This window comes from Eptatretus burgeri, chromosome 5 (genome assembly GCF_056783735.1).
Source record: "Eptatretus burgeri isolate ZD-2024b chromosome 5, Ebu_testis_v1, whole genome shotgun sequence".
Taxonomy (NCBI): Eukaryota; Metazoa; Chordata; class Myxini; order Myxiniformes; family Myxinidae; genus Eptatretus; species Eptatretus burgeri.
In genome coordinates, this window is record NC_140965.1 from 72730167 (window position 1) to 72748974 (window position 18808).

General features: G+C 42.1%; 1 protein-coding gene across 8 annotated transcripts in view; it reads left to right on the plus strand.

Moving 5' to 3' along the window:
- Positions 1-18808, plus strand: part of LOC147026687 (histone-lysine N-methyltransferase EHMT2-like) — a 189557-nt gene that overhangs the window by 100915 nt on the left and 69834 nt on the right. For all 8 annotated transcript variants that reach the window (XM_085882392.1, XM_085882393.1, XM_085882394.1 and 5 more), the window contains 6 exons: positions 4537-4680; positions 7216-7436; positions 9090-9260; positions 9503-9585; positions 13859-13965; positions 16585-16707. In XM_085882392.1, coding sequence (XP_085738518.1) covers positions 4537-4680; positions 7216-7436; positions 9090-9260; positions 9503-9585; positions 13859-13965; positions 16585-16707 — 849 coding nt within the window. The remainder of the gene's footprint in view (positions 1-4536; positions 4681-7215; positions 7437-9089; positions 9261-9502; positions 9586-13858; positions 13966-16584; positions 16708-18808) is intronic.

Consider the following 18808-nt stretch of genomic DNA (forward strand, 5'->3'; position numbering starts at 1 on the left):
AAAAGGTTTACCCTTGGTCATCCCGCTTTCCCCTCCCCTCACTGGGGTCTTAAGCTGCCATTTTGTTTTGGCCTGCTCAAAAATGCCTTGCCTTGGATCCATGATGTACTCTCATGGACTAATTAAAGTATATACTCCAAATATGTGTTCAGCTTTGAGGATCAGAACCTGAAGACAAAATAAGTTCCAAAATCTGGATCGAAATCTGGAAATTTAAAGAAATTAGCGATTTTTTTTTTTTTTTTTAATAACTAAGCATATTGATATGAGCAAGGCTGTGATCCTTCCTTCTCCATATTTACACAAGAAATAATATATATATATACATACATACATACATACATACATACATACATACACACAGTCGTGGCTAAAAATATTGGCACCCTTGCACTTTTATCAAATAACACAATTTTCTCGAAAAATAAGTTGAAATTGATGAAAGTATTTTGTCTCCACAATTCTTGAATTCGCTGTTAATATGACAGAACCTTTGTTTTTGATTCAGAACTTAATATATTGTTACAGATTCTCGCCCGCCGGCGTGCGAACGACCATGTTTAACCAATAGCGGCCGCTTCGCCCACCGCACGGATAATCCAGTCACGGCTTTCCAGATCAACGCTGAAAACCAGCCACGGGTGTGTTTTTGAGCACACCACAACCTTGTTCGTACTCTACCTGCGCTACAGGGTCAATCGCCGAATTGTCGATATACCTAATTAATCGCGCGGGTAGATTACCGAGAGATTGTACCTCAACGGGACCGCTTGGAAACGAGCCGCTTAAGCAGTTTGCTTCCTTTTGGGATAATCGAGCGGGGTGTTATCGCGCAATCCCGTTGGACCCGATCACTTTACCGGCTATTTAAAAACCAACTATATTCCGAGTGCAAGATGGCAGCTCATTTAAGGAAAAGACGCAATGAACAGGGTACATTTAAACAAGCACATTTATTTACGATGGCACGTATGCAGGCATGCACGTATGCAAAACACGCATGCAGTCATGTATCAATCAAGCAAAAGTAATGCAAAAGAAAGAGCTAATACCGTCTATCTATTATGTACATGCACTTAACAATTCTACTTAGCGGACAAGGCGCCACAACATTCATTCGAAAGCAAAGAAAAACCCCAGGACAGACAAGGGGTAGACTGGACCCCTTGGGGTCTTTATTGACACGGAGCCATGTAGACCACAGAGGCTCCGCGAGACCGGGCTGGCTACTTTCACCTCGCTGGGGCGACCCGTGCCGTCCCGTCTCCACGACCCACGCTAAGGCACGGCTCGGCAGGCCACGCGCCTTGGCTCCGCTGCGCTCTCTCCTCTCCACATGCCTCCACAACCTCCCGCAGCTGACGAATCGGCGAGCGACCACGACCTCCAGACCTCCAGACAGAGACCTCCAGACAGACCCAACTCGACAACAACAACACAACGTGCTTCAGCGCGCCCTTTTATCCCCCCTGGCGCCTCGCCCCTCCCTTCTTCCAGCACACGCAGGAAACTTCCAGAAGAAGGGCGTTTTCCTCGCCGAATCGGGGCCTTTCTTTCCCTTTTCCAGGGCGTCGTTTCTTCATAGCTAGTGGTGTCGCTTTATAACTCTTTTTGTTGGGTTCTCCTGCTGTGCTGGCCGTCGCAGATGTTATTCCTTGGGGGGTGGGGCCGTCGTCCGTTCTCCCCCGATGAATGCCAGGCTTCTCGCAACCTTGTGCCGAGGTGGAAACGCGGTTGTGTGGTTGTGAAGGTTGTGGTTAACGTGGCGTGGTGTTTTGTGGTGGTCGTGAGGGTGGTGTGGTTGGGCGGTGGTGGTTAAGGTGGTTGGTGTGAAGCGGTTATTGAGAGTGATGTTGGTGGTGGAGGTGGGTGTTGTGAAGCGGTTGGTCCAAAATAACGATAGCAAAAGAATAACGGCTAACTCAAAGATCACAGCCCTGATCACACGAATAATATCCCATTAGACAACGGTGGGGAATCTATCTGAACACAGACTTATCGGCAAAACTGAACTAAGGACGTTTATGGTGCTCTGCGAATTTCCACAGCCATAACAATATCCTTTTAAATTGGAAAATAAAAAGAAATGCCGTTGACAAAATTATTGACACCCTCGACTTTGTATTTGGAAGCACTGTCTGTGGACAAAATAACTGCAGTCAAGCGCTTCCTTTAGCCATGAATGAGCTTTCTCCACCTCTCTACTGGCAGTTTGTCCCACTCTTCTTGTGCAAACTGCTCCAGTTCTCCCAGATTTGAAGGGTACCTTCTCCCAACTGCTGTTTCCAGATCTCCCCACAGGTGTTCAATGGGATTTAGATCTGGACTCATTGCTGGCCACTTCAGAACAGTCCAGTGTTTTGTCTTTAACCATGCCTGGGTGCTTTTTGAAGTTTGTTTGGGGTCATTGTCCTGCTGCAAGATCCATGACCTTCGACGGAGACCCAGCTTTCTGACACTGGGTTGAACATTGCGCTCCAAAATGCCTTGACAATCTTCTGATTTAATGATGCCATGCACACATTCAAGGCACTCAGTGCCAGAGGCAGCACAGCAACCCCAAAACATCACTGAAACTCTTCCATGTTTGAGTGCAGGGAAGGTGTTCTTTTCTTTGAAGGCTTCATTTTGTTTTCTGTAAATGTAGAGATGATGTGCTTTATCAAAAAGCTCATACAGCTTTACTTGTTGAAGAATGTGATGCGATGAGACGTGGAACCATCATTTAATGCCACGGATTGGAGACATTCTTGGTCCCCACTCACAATTCAAGATTCACCAACAAGCCAGAGAAGTAATTGCAAATTGTTGTGGGATTTTAATGGCTTAATTCATATCACAGGCAAGGTGTTTATCAATGTACGTGCCATTCCTCGGATGAGCATTGAACTGCCAGTATGATTTGGTGGACGTTAAAGATCTGATGGTGTCCTTCGTGAAGAGTAGGCCAGCTGCCATGGCCAAATTCGAAATTCCTACCCTGACTACTGCTGGGAGAGGGATGGCAAACCACCCAGCATGATCCCTGGTCAAGAAACTGCTTTGGTAGACTCAACACTGTAACACAGTTTGTGGTACATCGGATTGGATCAGAATGGTTTAATTAATGTGAATTTTATTGAACATAGGAAATCCATGAATGCTCATTAATACCGTGACTTGTTATGCAATGAAGTGAGATAAGCACTGAACTGCATCATAATGCTTACCCCCTCACAGTAAGGACTAAGTCACATTTGCCACGGCGGTTGTGGGGTCTCCAAAATCTACGGCCACTAGCAATTATACGGTGGCTGCAGTATTTCCACGGTCACACAATGTAGCAGTCACATGTTTTTATTTTTCGGGGAGCCGCACAGCGTATTTAGAAATTGTGAAGACCGAAAACGTGGGGGTTGCCGTACGGTCTTTGATTTGATGTTGCACGGTGACCTTAGGGCATCCCTGCGGCGGCCTTAGAATTTTCAAGGCAGACACAAGGTAGCCTCAAGGTGCCTGCAAGGCGACCGCAGGGGGGCCCTAAGGCGAACGTGTGGCCAGACGGACAGTAACGAGTAGGTTCATTTTTTTTTTTACCAGTTTTTTTTTTTTCGGCTTGTCGAATTGCTACGGCGAACGTAGAAATGAAAAAAGTTATAACTCCGCATTGTAATTCCACAGCGACCCCTACGGCCTGTAAAAGATAGCCAAACATCGTAGGGCCACCCTGAGGCCACTGCAGAAACTCTGCGGCCGCCGCACGCTTCTGTAAATTCAGACGGCGTATGGCCGCCATATCCTCGCCGTAGAGCAAATGTGACTTAGGCCTAAATGCGACCACTTCTACTCCAGCGGAGATGGCCTGGGTAGTTCTAAGTCATCTCACAAACTGGACAGACTTTTCATCGTCTATTAAAAAAAATAATCTCTTCGGACCACCCAAAGAATATCTGGCTGGTATTACGTTTACGAATGATGATATTTAATCATACTTCCTAAAATGGCTGTACACCCATGCCAAAGATTTGCAGATGGCATCCATGCATTACCATGATGGGATTAACAAGTGTGGAACTGTCACAGGGAATACCTTTAGAAGTCGGTAAAGTTTCATCAGTTCCCCTATGCTTTATTTTCTCGAATATAAAGTCCACAGCAACCTTGAACTTCCCTCATATGTATTGTGTTTACATTAATGGCAACACTTTTGACCCTTATCTGTTCTCATATGAGGTATGCATTGGAGGAACCTCCATTCCTCCCACGTACTTTTATTTGCCTTCTTTTTTTAAAATCCTTCCTTCTCAATCTCTTCTGTTTTTTCCACCCTTTTTCTAAATTAAGTGCCATTCCTCACCCCTCTAACCCCACCTTTCCCCATATCCACATCATAAATAGTTGGCCTCTCACCCAAATTTTTATCAGATGTATTAATTTTGGGAATTATCTCAAATGATCTAATTTAAATCCACTTACATCGACTTTTATACCAAGCACGTTTTGGGTAATGTGTCGACTCCGTACTTAGACAGCATACGTGTGTGTACGTGTTGGCAGTTAACACGGTGCCTCCTTTCGGTGGTAAAGCAAGAGACCATGCGCCCGTCGAGCCGCGTACAACTCATGGTGATGTGTGAAGAACACCGAACCAAGATGGGGTCACACCACTGCTGCCCTGGCTGTGGATTCTTCTGCTCCTCGGTGGGCCTCGGGTCTTCAGAAAAGCTGCGGTTTGAAGAGCTGTTATCTGTAATCACATGAATTTATGATTATAAACTACGCATTTCCTAAAGATAGTTTTCTGAGGTTAAAACCATGGAGTGAAAAGGTCATGATAACGATCAAAGAAAGTTGAATGTGTTATTTTATATTCATCATGTATTCTGACCTAATTATTTTTTTCGCATGTCTTCAAATATACATTAAAATGCTCCAACACAAAACCAGATTTTCGATTTCTGTCAAACACCAATCAATGACATGGAGTCCTGGGTCACATGGAATTTGGAATAATAAAAACCGAATCATTTGGTTGTGGATGGGAATGATGGCATTTTTGTGTTTATCCTTTGCTGTCTTTTAAAATTAAAGTACCAATGCTTATAGCTGAGGTAAAAGAGTTATTAGATGAACATGTACAGTGGTGAGAAAAAGTTTGTGAACCCTTCAGAATTTTTTTGTATTTCTGCATAAATTTAACCTAAAATGTGATCAGATTTTCTTCTTAGTCTAATATTTGATAAAGAGCACCTGATTAAACAAATGGCACACAAAAATATCTACTTTTTAATTTATTTGTTGAGCAAAATAATCCAACATTCAATTTCTTTGTCAGAAAAAGTTTGTGAACCTTTACATTCAGTAACTGATTTTACCCCCTTGAGCAGCAACCAAACGTTCCCTGTAACTGTTGATCAGTCCTGCACGTCGGCTTGGAGAAATTTTGGCCCATTCCTCCTTACAACAAAACTGCTTCAACTCAGAGATATTTCTGGGCTTTTTTGCATGAACCACTCACTTCAGGTTCTGCCACCACATTTCAATTTGGTTAAGGTCTGGACTTTGACTTGGCTAATCCAAAACACAAAATCTCTTCTGCTTCAACCATTCTGTTGTAGATTTACTTGTGTGTTCAGGATCGTTGTCTTGCTGCATGACCTACTTTCTATAAAGCTTCAGCTCACGGATGGATGTCCTGACATTCTCCTGTATAATTTGCTGGTACAATCCAGCATTCATGGTTCTGTCAATGATGGCAAGCCGTCCGGGTCCTGAGGCATCGAAGCAGCCACGAACCATGATACTCCCACCACCATGCTTCACCGTTTAGATGGAGTCCTTCTGTTGGAATGCAGTGTTTGGTTTTCGCCAAACATAACGTTTCTCATTTAAGCCAAAAAGTTCCACTTTCGACTCATCTGCCCATAGACCATTCTTCCAATACACTTCTGGATCATCGAGGTGGTCTTTGGCAAACTTGAGACGTGCTTTCCTCCCATGCACACCACTACTGTTCAGTGTTTTCCTGATGGTGGACTCATGAACACTGACATTCGCCAATGCAAGAGAGGCCTGCAGATCCTCAGATGTTACCCTGGGGTTCTTTGTGACCTCCTGGATTATCGTACGCTTTGCTCTTGGAGTGATTTTCGTTTGACGACCGCGACCGGAAAGAGTAACGTTGGTGTTGAATTTTTTTTCCATTTGTACACTATTTGCCTGATAGTGGATTGGTGGAGCCCAACATCTTTAGAGATGGCTTTGTAACCCTTTCCAGACAGATGAGCATCGCCAACTCTTTTTCTGAGGTCCTCAGAAATCTCTTTTGATTGGGGCATTGACTGCTTCAACAAACTTGTGAGGTGAAGACTAGACTCTGATGGTGACAAACAAAGTTTGTTGTTTTCATTCATGGCAGGGCCACCCAAACTCACTCCTGATTATCATCATATTGATTGAAACACCTAACTGTAATTACCCCCTTTATTGAGCTGAGTAACTGAGAGGTTCCCATACTTTTTTGACAAAGAAATTGAATGTTAGATCTCAAGATTAGATGAAGATAAATTCTTCGATGAAGTTCTGATCACAATTTCGGTCGAATTTACGCAGAAATACAGGAAATTTGAAACGGTTCATAAACTTTTTCTCACCACTGTAGTGTGTTTACACTATGCCTGATTGTCTTTCGCTCAGCCACCATGTCTTTGATTAAAACATACTTGTAAAGCACAGTGACATCAGACCTGTAGATAAGGAAAAATTGCATGTCACATGTGCTTATAAATTAACAAATTGGTCTCAAAATACCACATTGATTCAGTTACCACACTGCTCCTGTGTGAGCACTTCGTTGTGTAATGCTGGCTTATTCTATGCTGGTAATGTAAGAGCCTTTTCTGCTCTCTGAACTGGTTCATTAAAGCTGTTAACTCCAGATTGGTATGGACAGGAATGGGTGTTGGCTTAAGCTTGCTTGATCTTGCTGTCTTGTTCCAGCATACTGTACTCATTTTCGGCAAAATTCAGGTACGACTCGTTCTCAACAAGGTTCGAATCCTGTTATCTCATTCTTGGAGAGATGCGGGTCCAGGTCACTTAGTCTTGCCACTACATGTTTTGTACCATTTAAAATTATTGCTGGGTAGTGGGATATGTATGCAGTAGCAAGACCCTTGCAACTTTTGCAATTTATTTTTGTCATGGAATTTCATGGTTAATGCATTCATCTTCCAGGGAACTTTCTTAGAGTGCCAGCCTGAAGCCAACATTTCGCACCGCTTCCATGCTCGCTGCGTCTCCTGCCTCAATGGTCAGCGCTTCTGCCCTCATTGTGGGGACAATGCCTCTTCTGCTCAAGAAAAGAATATTGCGTGTGCTGACCCAATATCGTTTTCTGGACTCTCAAGCAGTGAATTCTCCCGACCCCCACAAGCGCGGATGTCAGGTGGCATGAGGTGCAGATTTTATGTTTATACCTGTTCCGTTTTCTCAATATTTACTTATTTTAAACTAGTAATGGTAAAATATAATTGGAAGATATTGTGTAACTTCATCAGCATTATGAGGGTTTCTTTTTAAAATTCAGTTTGACAAAAGCCGAGGAACTTATTTTTGCCAAATTCGCTCTTGTGTACCGGCATTAAATGCAAGCTAAAACAAGACAGGGCATTTAACAATGCAGAGCCGCATCAGGGTATTTGGCCAGGTGACTGCTTTCCCACACCAAGCCACTGAATGTGACACACTAACTTGAGAAAAACCTATGCAGTATTTAGATTCTAACATATTATTTTGTGTAAAAGAAGAGGTCAAGAACAACATCCCAAAAGCATGGAAAATTGAAGAAGAGTCAGACTAAGAACTCTCAGAAGAGGCATAAATATTGCAGACAAAAGAAGACAAATGAAAATCAAGAGAGGGCATTAAGCGGATAAATGCCAACTTCCAATGACAAGCTCGGGAAGATAAATATTTCAAACAAATATGCATATGGATAGAAAGTGACAACAGAGTGGGAAAAACAAAAGATCGTGATGAAGTTGAGTCTATGGACCTATCACTTCACCATTGCCGACAGGTCGAGAGCCTTTATGTGTTCTTCCTCATAATTTCTGGACTTGCACCCTCTGCCTTCTCTGTGCTTCATCCACCCTCACCCCAGGTATCGACAGGACACATGCAGACCATTAGCAACCACTCATAGAGAAACTGCCTAAATCCAGAATCACTGTTCACCTCCACTCATTTATTCCTCTTTTTTTCCCATCTGTGGAACCACCTTCCATCCTCTCTTCAATTTCATTCTTCCCTCCAGGTCTTCAAGATAGCTGGTCACCACCATCTCATCACCCCCCCCCCCATCCAAAATCCTATTTTCATCACCTTTTAAACCACCTCCCATCCCTCCAAAAATTTTACTTACCTATCCATATTGTCCATCCTTTGCATTCTCCCATACCCCTCGTCATCATCTCCATCCCTTGTTTGTCTGTCTCCATTTACTTTCTCCCTCTGCTCTGCTGTTGGTGATTTCCCCTTTCTCCTGCTATTCCTCTTGTTGGGTGTGTGTGTTCTGATTTTGTTCTGTGTCATAGCTCTTCCACAAACCTAGAGTCTGTATAAGAAATAAAATATAAAGATCGACGTGTTCAGATTGGGAGATTATCATGTTTAAATAGTGGAAAGTTTCATCTTCCTGGGTTCTAAGATTGAAGTGAGTGGAGAATGTGAAGGAGAAATTAATAAATGGTTAGTATTGGGGAGAACAACAATGCCAGGAATGACAAGGATCTGGAAAGACAGAGATGTGAAAATACAAACCAAGAGGAGGCTAGAGACTACTCTGGTATTTTCAGTTGCAATTTATGGATGTGTGTCATGGACAGTGAAAAATAAAGAAAGGAAGAAGATTGACAGTTTTGAAATGTGGTTTTGGAGACTCATGTTAAAATTTCCATGGACTGCAAGAAGAACAAACAAATCGGTGCTTGAAGAAATAAGACAACCATTGCAAGAAATAGTGAATTATTTTGTCAAAAAAACGTTTACAATCGTGTATACTCACCAATGCTTCGAATACATGTGATGACTGCCCTCTTACTTTGCAGTGCTCGTATTCGCAACACAGGAGAGACTCAGCCACCTGACCCTTCTACAGCTGACTCCCCTGGTCCTGAAACAGCACTCAAGAATGGCCTCAGCATCTCGGCTTCTGGACTTCTTGCAACAGGGGGAAAGGAAGTCCTGGAGCAGGCTCTTCTCACATTGCACACGGAGAGGTTAGCAAGGCATCCCTCTGTTTCGGACTTAGAACAACTGCTAATAATTTGCTACAATAACATCAGGAATGGTTTGAACACAGCAAATTATTCGTCTGAACTTCTTTGAATTGGCTGTTTATTAATAATGCCCCTTCCTATTTCTCAGTAGCTTTTGTCTCCTTTCAAGTTTTATTCTTGATTTTAAGTGGCTGCCTTATTTTATGCCATTAATATTATTATTATTATTATTATTATTATAGGCCAAAGAAACTGCGATTCACATCCAAGCACCTCTACACTGCGGCAAGACAAGGAGAGATTCAGAAGGTCTTGCTTTTACTCGGTAAGTGTTCCTTCCACAAAACACCAGGATGAAAGCTACTGTGTGTGTGTGTGTGTGTGTGTGTGTGTGTGTGTGTGTGTGTGTGTGTGTGTGTGTGTGTGTGTGTGTGTGTGTGTGTGTGTGTGTGTGTGTTGGTTGTTATCTCCATACATGGATTTCAAAAGGTGGAACACTGTCCTTCCAGCACCCCATAGCTCGGAAATATCCACCTCCATTTTGGTAAGGAATCATGATTCATGGACCAAGCTGTGAAGTTTTTTTTGTTCTCAAAGTTTTGTTCCGAGGGCTCTTTTCAGGATCGCCACTGAGCCTTGGACAGCTTCCAACAATAGTTTGTTTGTAATGTTCCCAGGTGTGGTTTTTAATATCTCTGAAAAGTTCTTCTTTATCATTTGGAGCTCTTCAGTTTCCAAGATATTTTCACTTCATTTTTGAAGTCTTGGTATTTGGTCATTTTCTTGATTTCCGCATTGTTTCGGCCAAAATCGCCGGGTACTGATACCTCAATGAACAATGCCACCTTTTCTCTTTTTTTGTACCTCAGTACTATATGCGGTCACTATGCTTTGCTTTCTATTTTCGCGCAGGATGGAATCACCGGGTTGTATGTTTGAATTACTTCCTTGTTTCCAGTGATTGCTTTTGGTTCATGTTTCCATGAGTTTTCTGAAACCGAGATATTAAATTTTTGCAGACGTGCCAGTGGATTACTTTACGTATCTTATTGTGCCTTTGTGTATCCAACTGTTCTGACATGATTTTTTTTTTACATCCCGAGAGGAGGTGACTCGTGCTTTCTGTTGATGCCTTGCACAATCTACACTTATCTGATGGACTCAGTCCCACCATTTTCTTCAAGCCATTGGTCCTTGGCCTTGGGCATTTATTATTTTACTAGTCTTGTCGTTGGTTTTATTCGATGGACTCACTCGGGTGCTGTAATATGAGGATCAAAAACCGGATTGGAAACAAGAGGGCCAGGCATTCGCTTGACATTGACGGTGATGCGTGTCATCGTGCTCACATTGTTGTGAAGAAATTTTGTGAGTCATTTGAATACCATGTTGAAGGTTTGAAGTGTGATCTTCACTCTTACTTCAAATGGTCAGCTGACCACAGACAAGTTTTGCAGACAGCCTGTGCCATTCTTGGTGATGTCAAATATACAGTACTACAGCACTACATTTCTGACAGGTAGTTGTCAGTGTACAATGTAAATGCTGATTTAATCCAACTCTTTGATGATTATACCATCTTCTTTACACCATTTCTCTACAAAAACTGATACTGACACCTACAAGGACATCTAGAAGATATTTATATAAAGAATAATGTCAGTGAGAAAATTAGGATGTAAATTAAGTTGATTTCTCCCATCCTTTAAAATAGGATGACCAGCGAAGGAAAAGAAAGGAACTGATGGATAAAGGAGGAAGTCTTCTACTGGAGAACTAAAACGTGTCTGATCATGCAGCTCTACACAGTTGTACTTCATCACCTGAAGGAATATGTCATCATGTTTCAGTCAAAGGAAAGCAAGGTCGACAAGCCACATGACGAGCGGAAACAGCTGGCCACAAAGTTTCTTCATATCCTTATCAAGCCTGAGGTTTTGAAGAGGCTCACACCAAAGAAACTGGTTAACCTACAAGTATCAGACACCAGCAATCATCTTTCCTGGAGAGGTATCATCACTGGAAGTCAGACAAGGGACAACTTGTCAAGCTACGACAAGGACATGACAGTCACAACACATTAATGGAGAAAATTAATCGAGCTAACATCCGATGCAGCATCTCCTTGTTGTCAAAGATGCTGATCAACAACAATCTATTCAAGGCCTTGTCAGCAGCCCTTGATGTTCTTGTGAGGCAGCATGAAACCACACAGTACTACCTGAACAAACTGCCATCATTGGTCACCAACTAGATCATGGATGAGGATGTGGATGACTATAATATGGAAGTCAGAGCATACAGCATTGATGACAGCTTGCCTGGACCACTTTCCTTCCAAGATGAGAAGCTGGACCTGTGGTGGCCGAGAATGGGGGAAAGGTCCGAGATATCCATTTCTCACATGTATTGTCAAACCCATATTCTCCTATTTCCATGGTCCCATGGAGAGTACTTTTAACATAACGGGGAACATCTTGGATGATACATAAGAAACAAGCATGCAGTGCCGTGCAGACAGTTAAGTATGGGCTATTATCTAAGGGCCTGACATACGTTGAGATGTTTTACCATTCTGAGCCCAAGCGGCCAAGATGAACCCTATCTTGTGTAAAAAAAAAACTTGCGTCTGGTATATCTCACAAGCCAGGACCTTAAAGGAGAAAAAAAAAACATTGAAAGAAAAAATAAATAAACATGCATCAAGTGGTGTCGTGGTTTCGACCAAGGTTCCTCCGTCAAAGAGGAAGTTCCACGGAACTATTGTGAAAGAGACAATGAAGGTTCAACTTGCACATGAGAGCAGGTTTGTGTCAAAAATCATAAAACTACAGTAACTGTACGTATCGGTGTATAACCAAGGAGACTGTACGAGTTGAAGGGAGTCTTAGTTCAAATTGCTTTCACTTCTTTCAAGCATTGTTTAAAGTCACTTTAATCTTGCGCTCAATTTGAATGTAAAGAACTCATTGCTGTGGAAACTGTTGATGGAAGATTTGCTTTGCTTTGTCCCCTCATTTGTCATATCTGTGAATCTAGGAATCTGACTAATGATTTTGAAATGCAGGAAAGCTGAAACGGGTTAGCGAATTAAATCTCAATTATTTAACCTTTTATGCCTCCGCTGACGAAGTCACCGGACGGAGGCATTATGTTTTTGGGTTGACCGTCCATCCGTACGTCCATGCTAATTTTCTCTGTTTTCTCTGCAACCGCTTATCCAATTTCACCATCGGTGCAATTACTCATGTCGAATGTTTTAATGATAATTATGACATCATAGGTCACGTGGTGTGGCAGCCATGTTGGGAAAAAAAGGAAAAACTTTGCACCTCTCTGTCTCCTAAACTGCTCCATGGAAAAAAAATTGAAACTTGGCACATCTGAAGTACTCCCCATGGGAAACAAGTGCAATTTTTTGATGATGTCATAGGTGGCTTGGTTATGACATCATAATTGCATACGTCAAACGCCTTATCTGATCAGAATGAAAAAATTTGAGGATCATCTGGGGCTAAATTGTATGGGGGGGGGGGGAATGATGACATCATCAGTCACGTGGTTCGGCACCCATATATTTTTTTTTAACATAAAAGCCTTCAAAAATCTTCTCCGAAATGGCTGAACAGATCGAGGTAAAACTTTACAGGTGTGATTACCTATCCATGAGGAACGAAAAGCTCTTCATCTATGATGTCAGAGGTCACATGGTTTGGCAGCTTTTATTTTTTTGAAGAATAAACCTTGAAAAATCTTCTTCTCCAGAACGGCTTGACAGATCGAGTGGAAACTTCACACACATGGTCTCCAAGCCTTGGGGATACCAGGGTGTTCACGAATAATTAACAGGTCACATGGTCTGGCAGCCGTATTGGATTGAATGAAAATCTTTAAAATATTATTTCCCTTGAACCGCTTCATCAATCGACGTGAAACTTTACAATTATGATCTCTTAGTGATGGGTAACATTTGTCTTAAATTTCAACCTAATTTGACGCATTGGTTTGGCAGCCAGAAGTATTTAATATTTTGAATCTGGGTTCAGGGATTTCAATCAAACTTGGTGCAAGTACGTATCATGATGTAATAATGTGGGCGGAGGCATATCTGGTGATGTACTGACGTTGAAGAGTGCCTTCTAGTTTTTTTTAATACTTCAAGTGATTCTTCACCATTGAGAAATAGGACCAATAACGATGTATAGCATGACATTTCAAAAAGTTGTGGATGAGTTATGAACTTGGTGGATGAGTTGGGTTGGTGACGAGACCAAACCGATTCGATTTTGGTTCAGGTCTGGATGTAAAACGTAAACTGTTCAGCCTGGCGGAGGTATGTGCCCTACCGAGTGCCGTTCTACTGTGTTCTCGAGGTACAAGGTGTAATCAGCGACATAGCCTTTTTATTTTTGGTGATATCGTTTGTGCTACATTTCCTTTTTATAACAATTTAACAGGTGACCAGTTCAATCACCCTGATTTTATTGCTTCTGTTTTGCTCACGGACTTATTGGTCATAACTTTTATGTCAAACATGCTTGATGTGTTTTCTTCTCCTTCCATCATCAACCGTGGGTTTCTGATCATGTGCTCATCAGTTGAAGGTCTGGAGCCAAATACTGTGAATGAGAATCAAGGCAAGAAAACGCCCATGCATGCTGCAGCAGAACGTGGTCACGTTGAGGTTCTTCACATTCTTATTCAGGTGATTACCTTGAATTGGTAATTTTAAGCGATCCTTTCCATGTGTAGTCGTGTTATCCCCCTGAAAAAAAATCAATAAATTAGCAGCTGAAATTGTGTGAAACCAAAAATGGGCTGTGGAGCGTGGTGGTCTCACACATGTTGAGGAGTCTCCCCTCGCAGGCGAGAGCATCTTGTAAAATGAACGGAAAAGGGATTCATTGAGCATGTGAATTAATTCGCTTGTGGGGGAAAAGTAGATACTTTATGACCTTCTTTATCTTACCCGCCTGTACCACATCAGCTACTGTATTCTTTGTCAGAACCAATATTTCTTCATTTCTTCTCCTTTCCCATCTCTGCCTTCATTTTTTCATCACATTTTCAGTTTCTTGGATCACAGCTCTTTTTTGATTGGTTGCAGTTTGCCAAGAACTTATTTTCGGCTGCTGCGCTATTATACACCCGAAGAGAAATATGGTTTCATGGGAATTTATTATGCACAATGCCAAATTAAGAGGAAGAGGGAGCAGCCAGGTGGCATCAAGGAAAAGTCTGGCGCTGTCTCAAATTATGCATAATGCCAAAGACAGACAATTTTGGAGCTAATTTTAATAACCAATCAGTATTCAGCAAGACATAGGCAATGCATCACCAGTTTTTGTCGGTTATTTTCCAGGGCAATTCCACATTGGATCCGAAACCCCAGAAGGCTTGATTTCAAAAAAATTCCAAAGCGAATGCTCGAAAATGACATTTTGGCAAATTAATCAATAACATTGTTCATTTTTGAAGCATATCGGCCAAGTATGGAAGAGTATTCAGTGAAAACCGAGGCTTGTTGGCCTACAATTGCAGTGTATCCTGCCGATATGCCGTAATTCCCTGGGGAGAAACTTGTATGAAACTATTATTTGCTTCCCCAATTCCACAGCAGTGTACAACTGTACCAGTAGGATTGATACTTAGCATCAGGGATATTATATGTGCACTAAACGGCTCAAAACAAAATGAAGCACAGCATAGTAGTAATAGTGTAGTCGATAGTAGAAAAATCGTGAAAATTATGATACAAACATCAAATTTGGCATTTCTGTTCTGCAGGACTTTCTGATCAAATCTGCCCGATTTGGCCATTTGAAAATCCAAATTTTGAAAAATTTGAAAAAAAATAAAAACTTCAAAAAAAATTGAAGTCACAGCTGCCTGAAATTCTTGAAGCACAAGTGAACATCCCAGACAGAGAACCAAGGGGAGATGCAGTCATCATTGATGGCTCAGCACTTATCAATGCCCTACCTCCACGCACTTCAAAGATATTTGATGACTATGCTGAAGAAGACATCATCCCAAAGGTGGAATCATATGGTGCCAGGTACGAGAGGGTGGACGTAGTGTTTGATGTGTACAAGAAGTCAAGTCTGAAGTCCGAGGCAGGGTCGAAAAAGGGGCAAGGTATCAGAAGAAGAGTGATAGGAACCAGTAAGACCCCAAGTAACTGGAGAAGCTTTCTTCAAGATGACAGCAACAAGACTGAACTGTTTCACTTCTTTGCGGAAAAGATGTGTGAAGCACAGATGACAAGCACAGTCATTGTCACAAAAGGAGAAGATGCCATTAGCAACACAAGGAAGTCACTGGATGCTGTGTCTCCATGTTGTCATGAAGAAGCTGACACTCGAATATTTGTACACGCCAGGGATGTAACGACGGATGGTAGCAAGTCCATTATCATTAAGGCTAATGACACGGGCGTGCTAGTCATAGCAATATCTGTACTGCCATCCTTACAAGAACTAAGTCTTGAGAACATGTGGATTGCCTTTGGCCAAGGAGCCAAGGCACGATGGATTCCAGTCCATGAGGTAGTTTCTGCAATAGGACCTGAGAAAGCTAGAGGGATCCCATACTTCCATGGGTTCACTGGATGTGACGTCGTGTCTGCCTTCCACGGTAAAGGGAAGAAAACTGCATGGCAAACTTGGAACGTCTTTGATGATGTTTCTGAAACATTCACCAATCTCAGCCAGCATCCAACATTGATTCGTGATCTTGACTTTTTTGAAGTTTTTTTTTTTTTTTTCAAATTTTTCAAAATTTGGATTTTCTAATGGCCAATCAGGCAGATTTGATTAGAATCCCCTGGAGAACAAATGTGCCAAATTTGATGCTTGTATCATCATTTGCACGATTCCTCTCAAAAATTGCTGTTATCTGCCCCACTACGATCACAAATACATGATCACACAGGTATCACAATCAACTGACCTTGCCCTTATTGGGGCATTCTTAGGAATACTGTATTATAGATCTAGTCATTCACGCATCACTAAAGACCGACAATTCGGCCTTTCAAATGCTCAAAGGAAGAAGGCACTTCCTATTTACGATTAACATCATCAATGAGGCCTCGCACGTACACTGGCAGGTGTGCTAAAAACATCACAATCATTCAACATACCCTGGTTCATTAGGTGTTCAGGAAACTACATTTTGCTTCTCGAGTTATTTATTAGAGTAAACACTCCACCAAAAAGACTGAAATGATTGTGCAGTTGATTACACATCTATAATTTTTTTTGTATATTGTGACAGTATCAGCTTTCACAGATTCATCTGCATGCTTTCTGTCATTCCTTAGGCCGGAGGTAACATCGATCCACCCAATGATGATCTGAGGACGCCGCTCCTGCTCGCAGCTGAGAACAACCAGCTTGAAGTCACCAAATACTTGGTCAAAGCAGGAGCATCTGTCAACCAGAAGGTTAACTTGTGTTTCATACCGTTCAAATTTTAAACGATAAAAATGAGTGTTGTAAGTCTCATGGAGGAGCTTATGCCTTTGTTGCATGACGAACAAGGGCTTCAGTATAATTTTACATGCATAAGGTCGACACAATGCGCAAATCAACAGTTTAATGAATCAAATGTGGGATCACAGCATTGTGAGCTATTTTCTAGGATGGAAAGGCAATTTTAAGACAAAATAATTGGACAAATAAGGCAGGCTGGTTGGCAGGTTCTCGGTTTTCTATCGACTTACTTGAAGCGACACTCCACTTGCATTGTCTTTCCTCTGTCCAACCACAGTGCTGGGTCACACACATTCTTCCAGAAACTCTCACCTGGTTTCTCTCACTGAGTCTAAGTTATATGCTCGCCTCCATTTCCTCATTCCTCTGTTAAGCCTGGTGTTGGCGTAGCGGTGAGGGTGGCTAGCTTGAGATCTTAGGGTCCTGCATTTCAGCCCCATTGGCTGCTGAATTAACACCAGGTGGGGTTTGACTCAGCCTGTCATCCTTCCAAGGTTGGTGAAATGAGTACTTATGTACTTGTGTAGGGGCACAGCATCAGCAGCGCAGCCATGCCCGAACAAAATAATAGCTACCTGGCAGCCAAGTTGCCATACACAAGAAGAAGAAAATTCCTCTATTCTCTCATCTGTGAAACTGACTTCCTCTGCATGTTGGCTTTTGTTCTTCCATCAATTCTTTGAAGCTTGCACCATCACCACCCATTTATTTCTCCAGTACCAATCTCTGGTCTCTTCTGCTCTTGCAGATCCCTCCCCCCACCACATTTCTTTTTCTCTTCCCTCTTCCATTGCCACCACTCGACAACTCATTACCTTTGCCGCTGTAGGTGGATGGAGGTTATGTTTTCATCCCCGTCAGTATGTCTGCCTGTGATCAGGATATCTCAAAAAGTTATGGACGGATTCACACAAAGTTTAGTGGACAGGTTGGTTGTGTCACGAGGACTAATTGATTCGATTTTGGTGAAGATCTGGATCTGGATCTGGATCCAATAATTTTTAAAGTGATTCTTCACATTTGAGTGATCGGGCCAAAAACTATATTCTGTATAGCACGTTATCACCTCCGCCACCGAAGGTGAAGGTGATGTTTTCACCACTTTTCTGTCTGTTTGTCTGTGTACAGGATATCTCAAAAAGTTGTGGATGGATCTGGATGAAATTTAGTGGACAGGTTCAGTGTGTGACGAGGCCAAACTGATTCGATTTTGGTAATGATCCAGATCTGGATCCGACTACTAGAATTCTTTAAGTGATTCTTTACAATTGAGAGATCGGGCCAAAAACTCTATATCACACGATATCTCAAAAAGTTGTGGACAGATTCGGATAAAACTTGGTAGAGAGGTTGGGTGTTTGGCAAGGACGAATTGATTCGATTTTTGTGAAGTTCCGAATCCAGATCCAGATCTGATAATTTTTTCAAGTGATTCTTCACCATTGAGGGATCGAGCTAAACTGATACATATCACGATATCTCAAAAGGTTGTGGACGGATTCGGATGAAACTTGGTGGACAGGTTGGGTGTGTTGCAAGGACGAATTGATTCAATTTGGTGAAGATCCGGATCTGGATACGAGAATTATTTAATTTTTAAAGTGATTCTTCACGATTGAGAGTTAGGGCCAAAACAATATAGTGCTGTCGCATGGTATTTCAAAAATGTAATGGGCCCGATATGTTCTAGTGGATCAGGAATGACGTGATGGAGGTATGCGCTCTACCGAGTGCCCTTCTAGTTTATTTATATTTTCATTTATGGATGCTTTCTGACGGTACTGTGATTTTTTCCTTGTGTATCAGCTTCGATGTCTGTCGGCACGAAAAAATTTACCGTGCTTCCTGATTGTCTCTGGTCGCTCACCTGCATTTATTTTTTCCATTTGTTTTTCATTTAACTATGTTTTCATCTACGGATGCTTTCCAATGGTTCTGTGATTTTTCCCGGTGCATCGGCTTCGATGTCTGTTGGCATGTGAAATTTCAGCTTTCCCCATCACCTGAAAGGTTGCGAACATTGATATAATTCAGTCAGTTAGTCAATCGGTG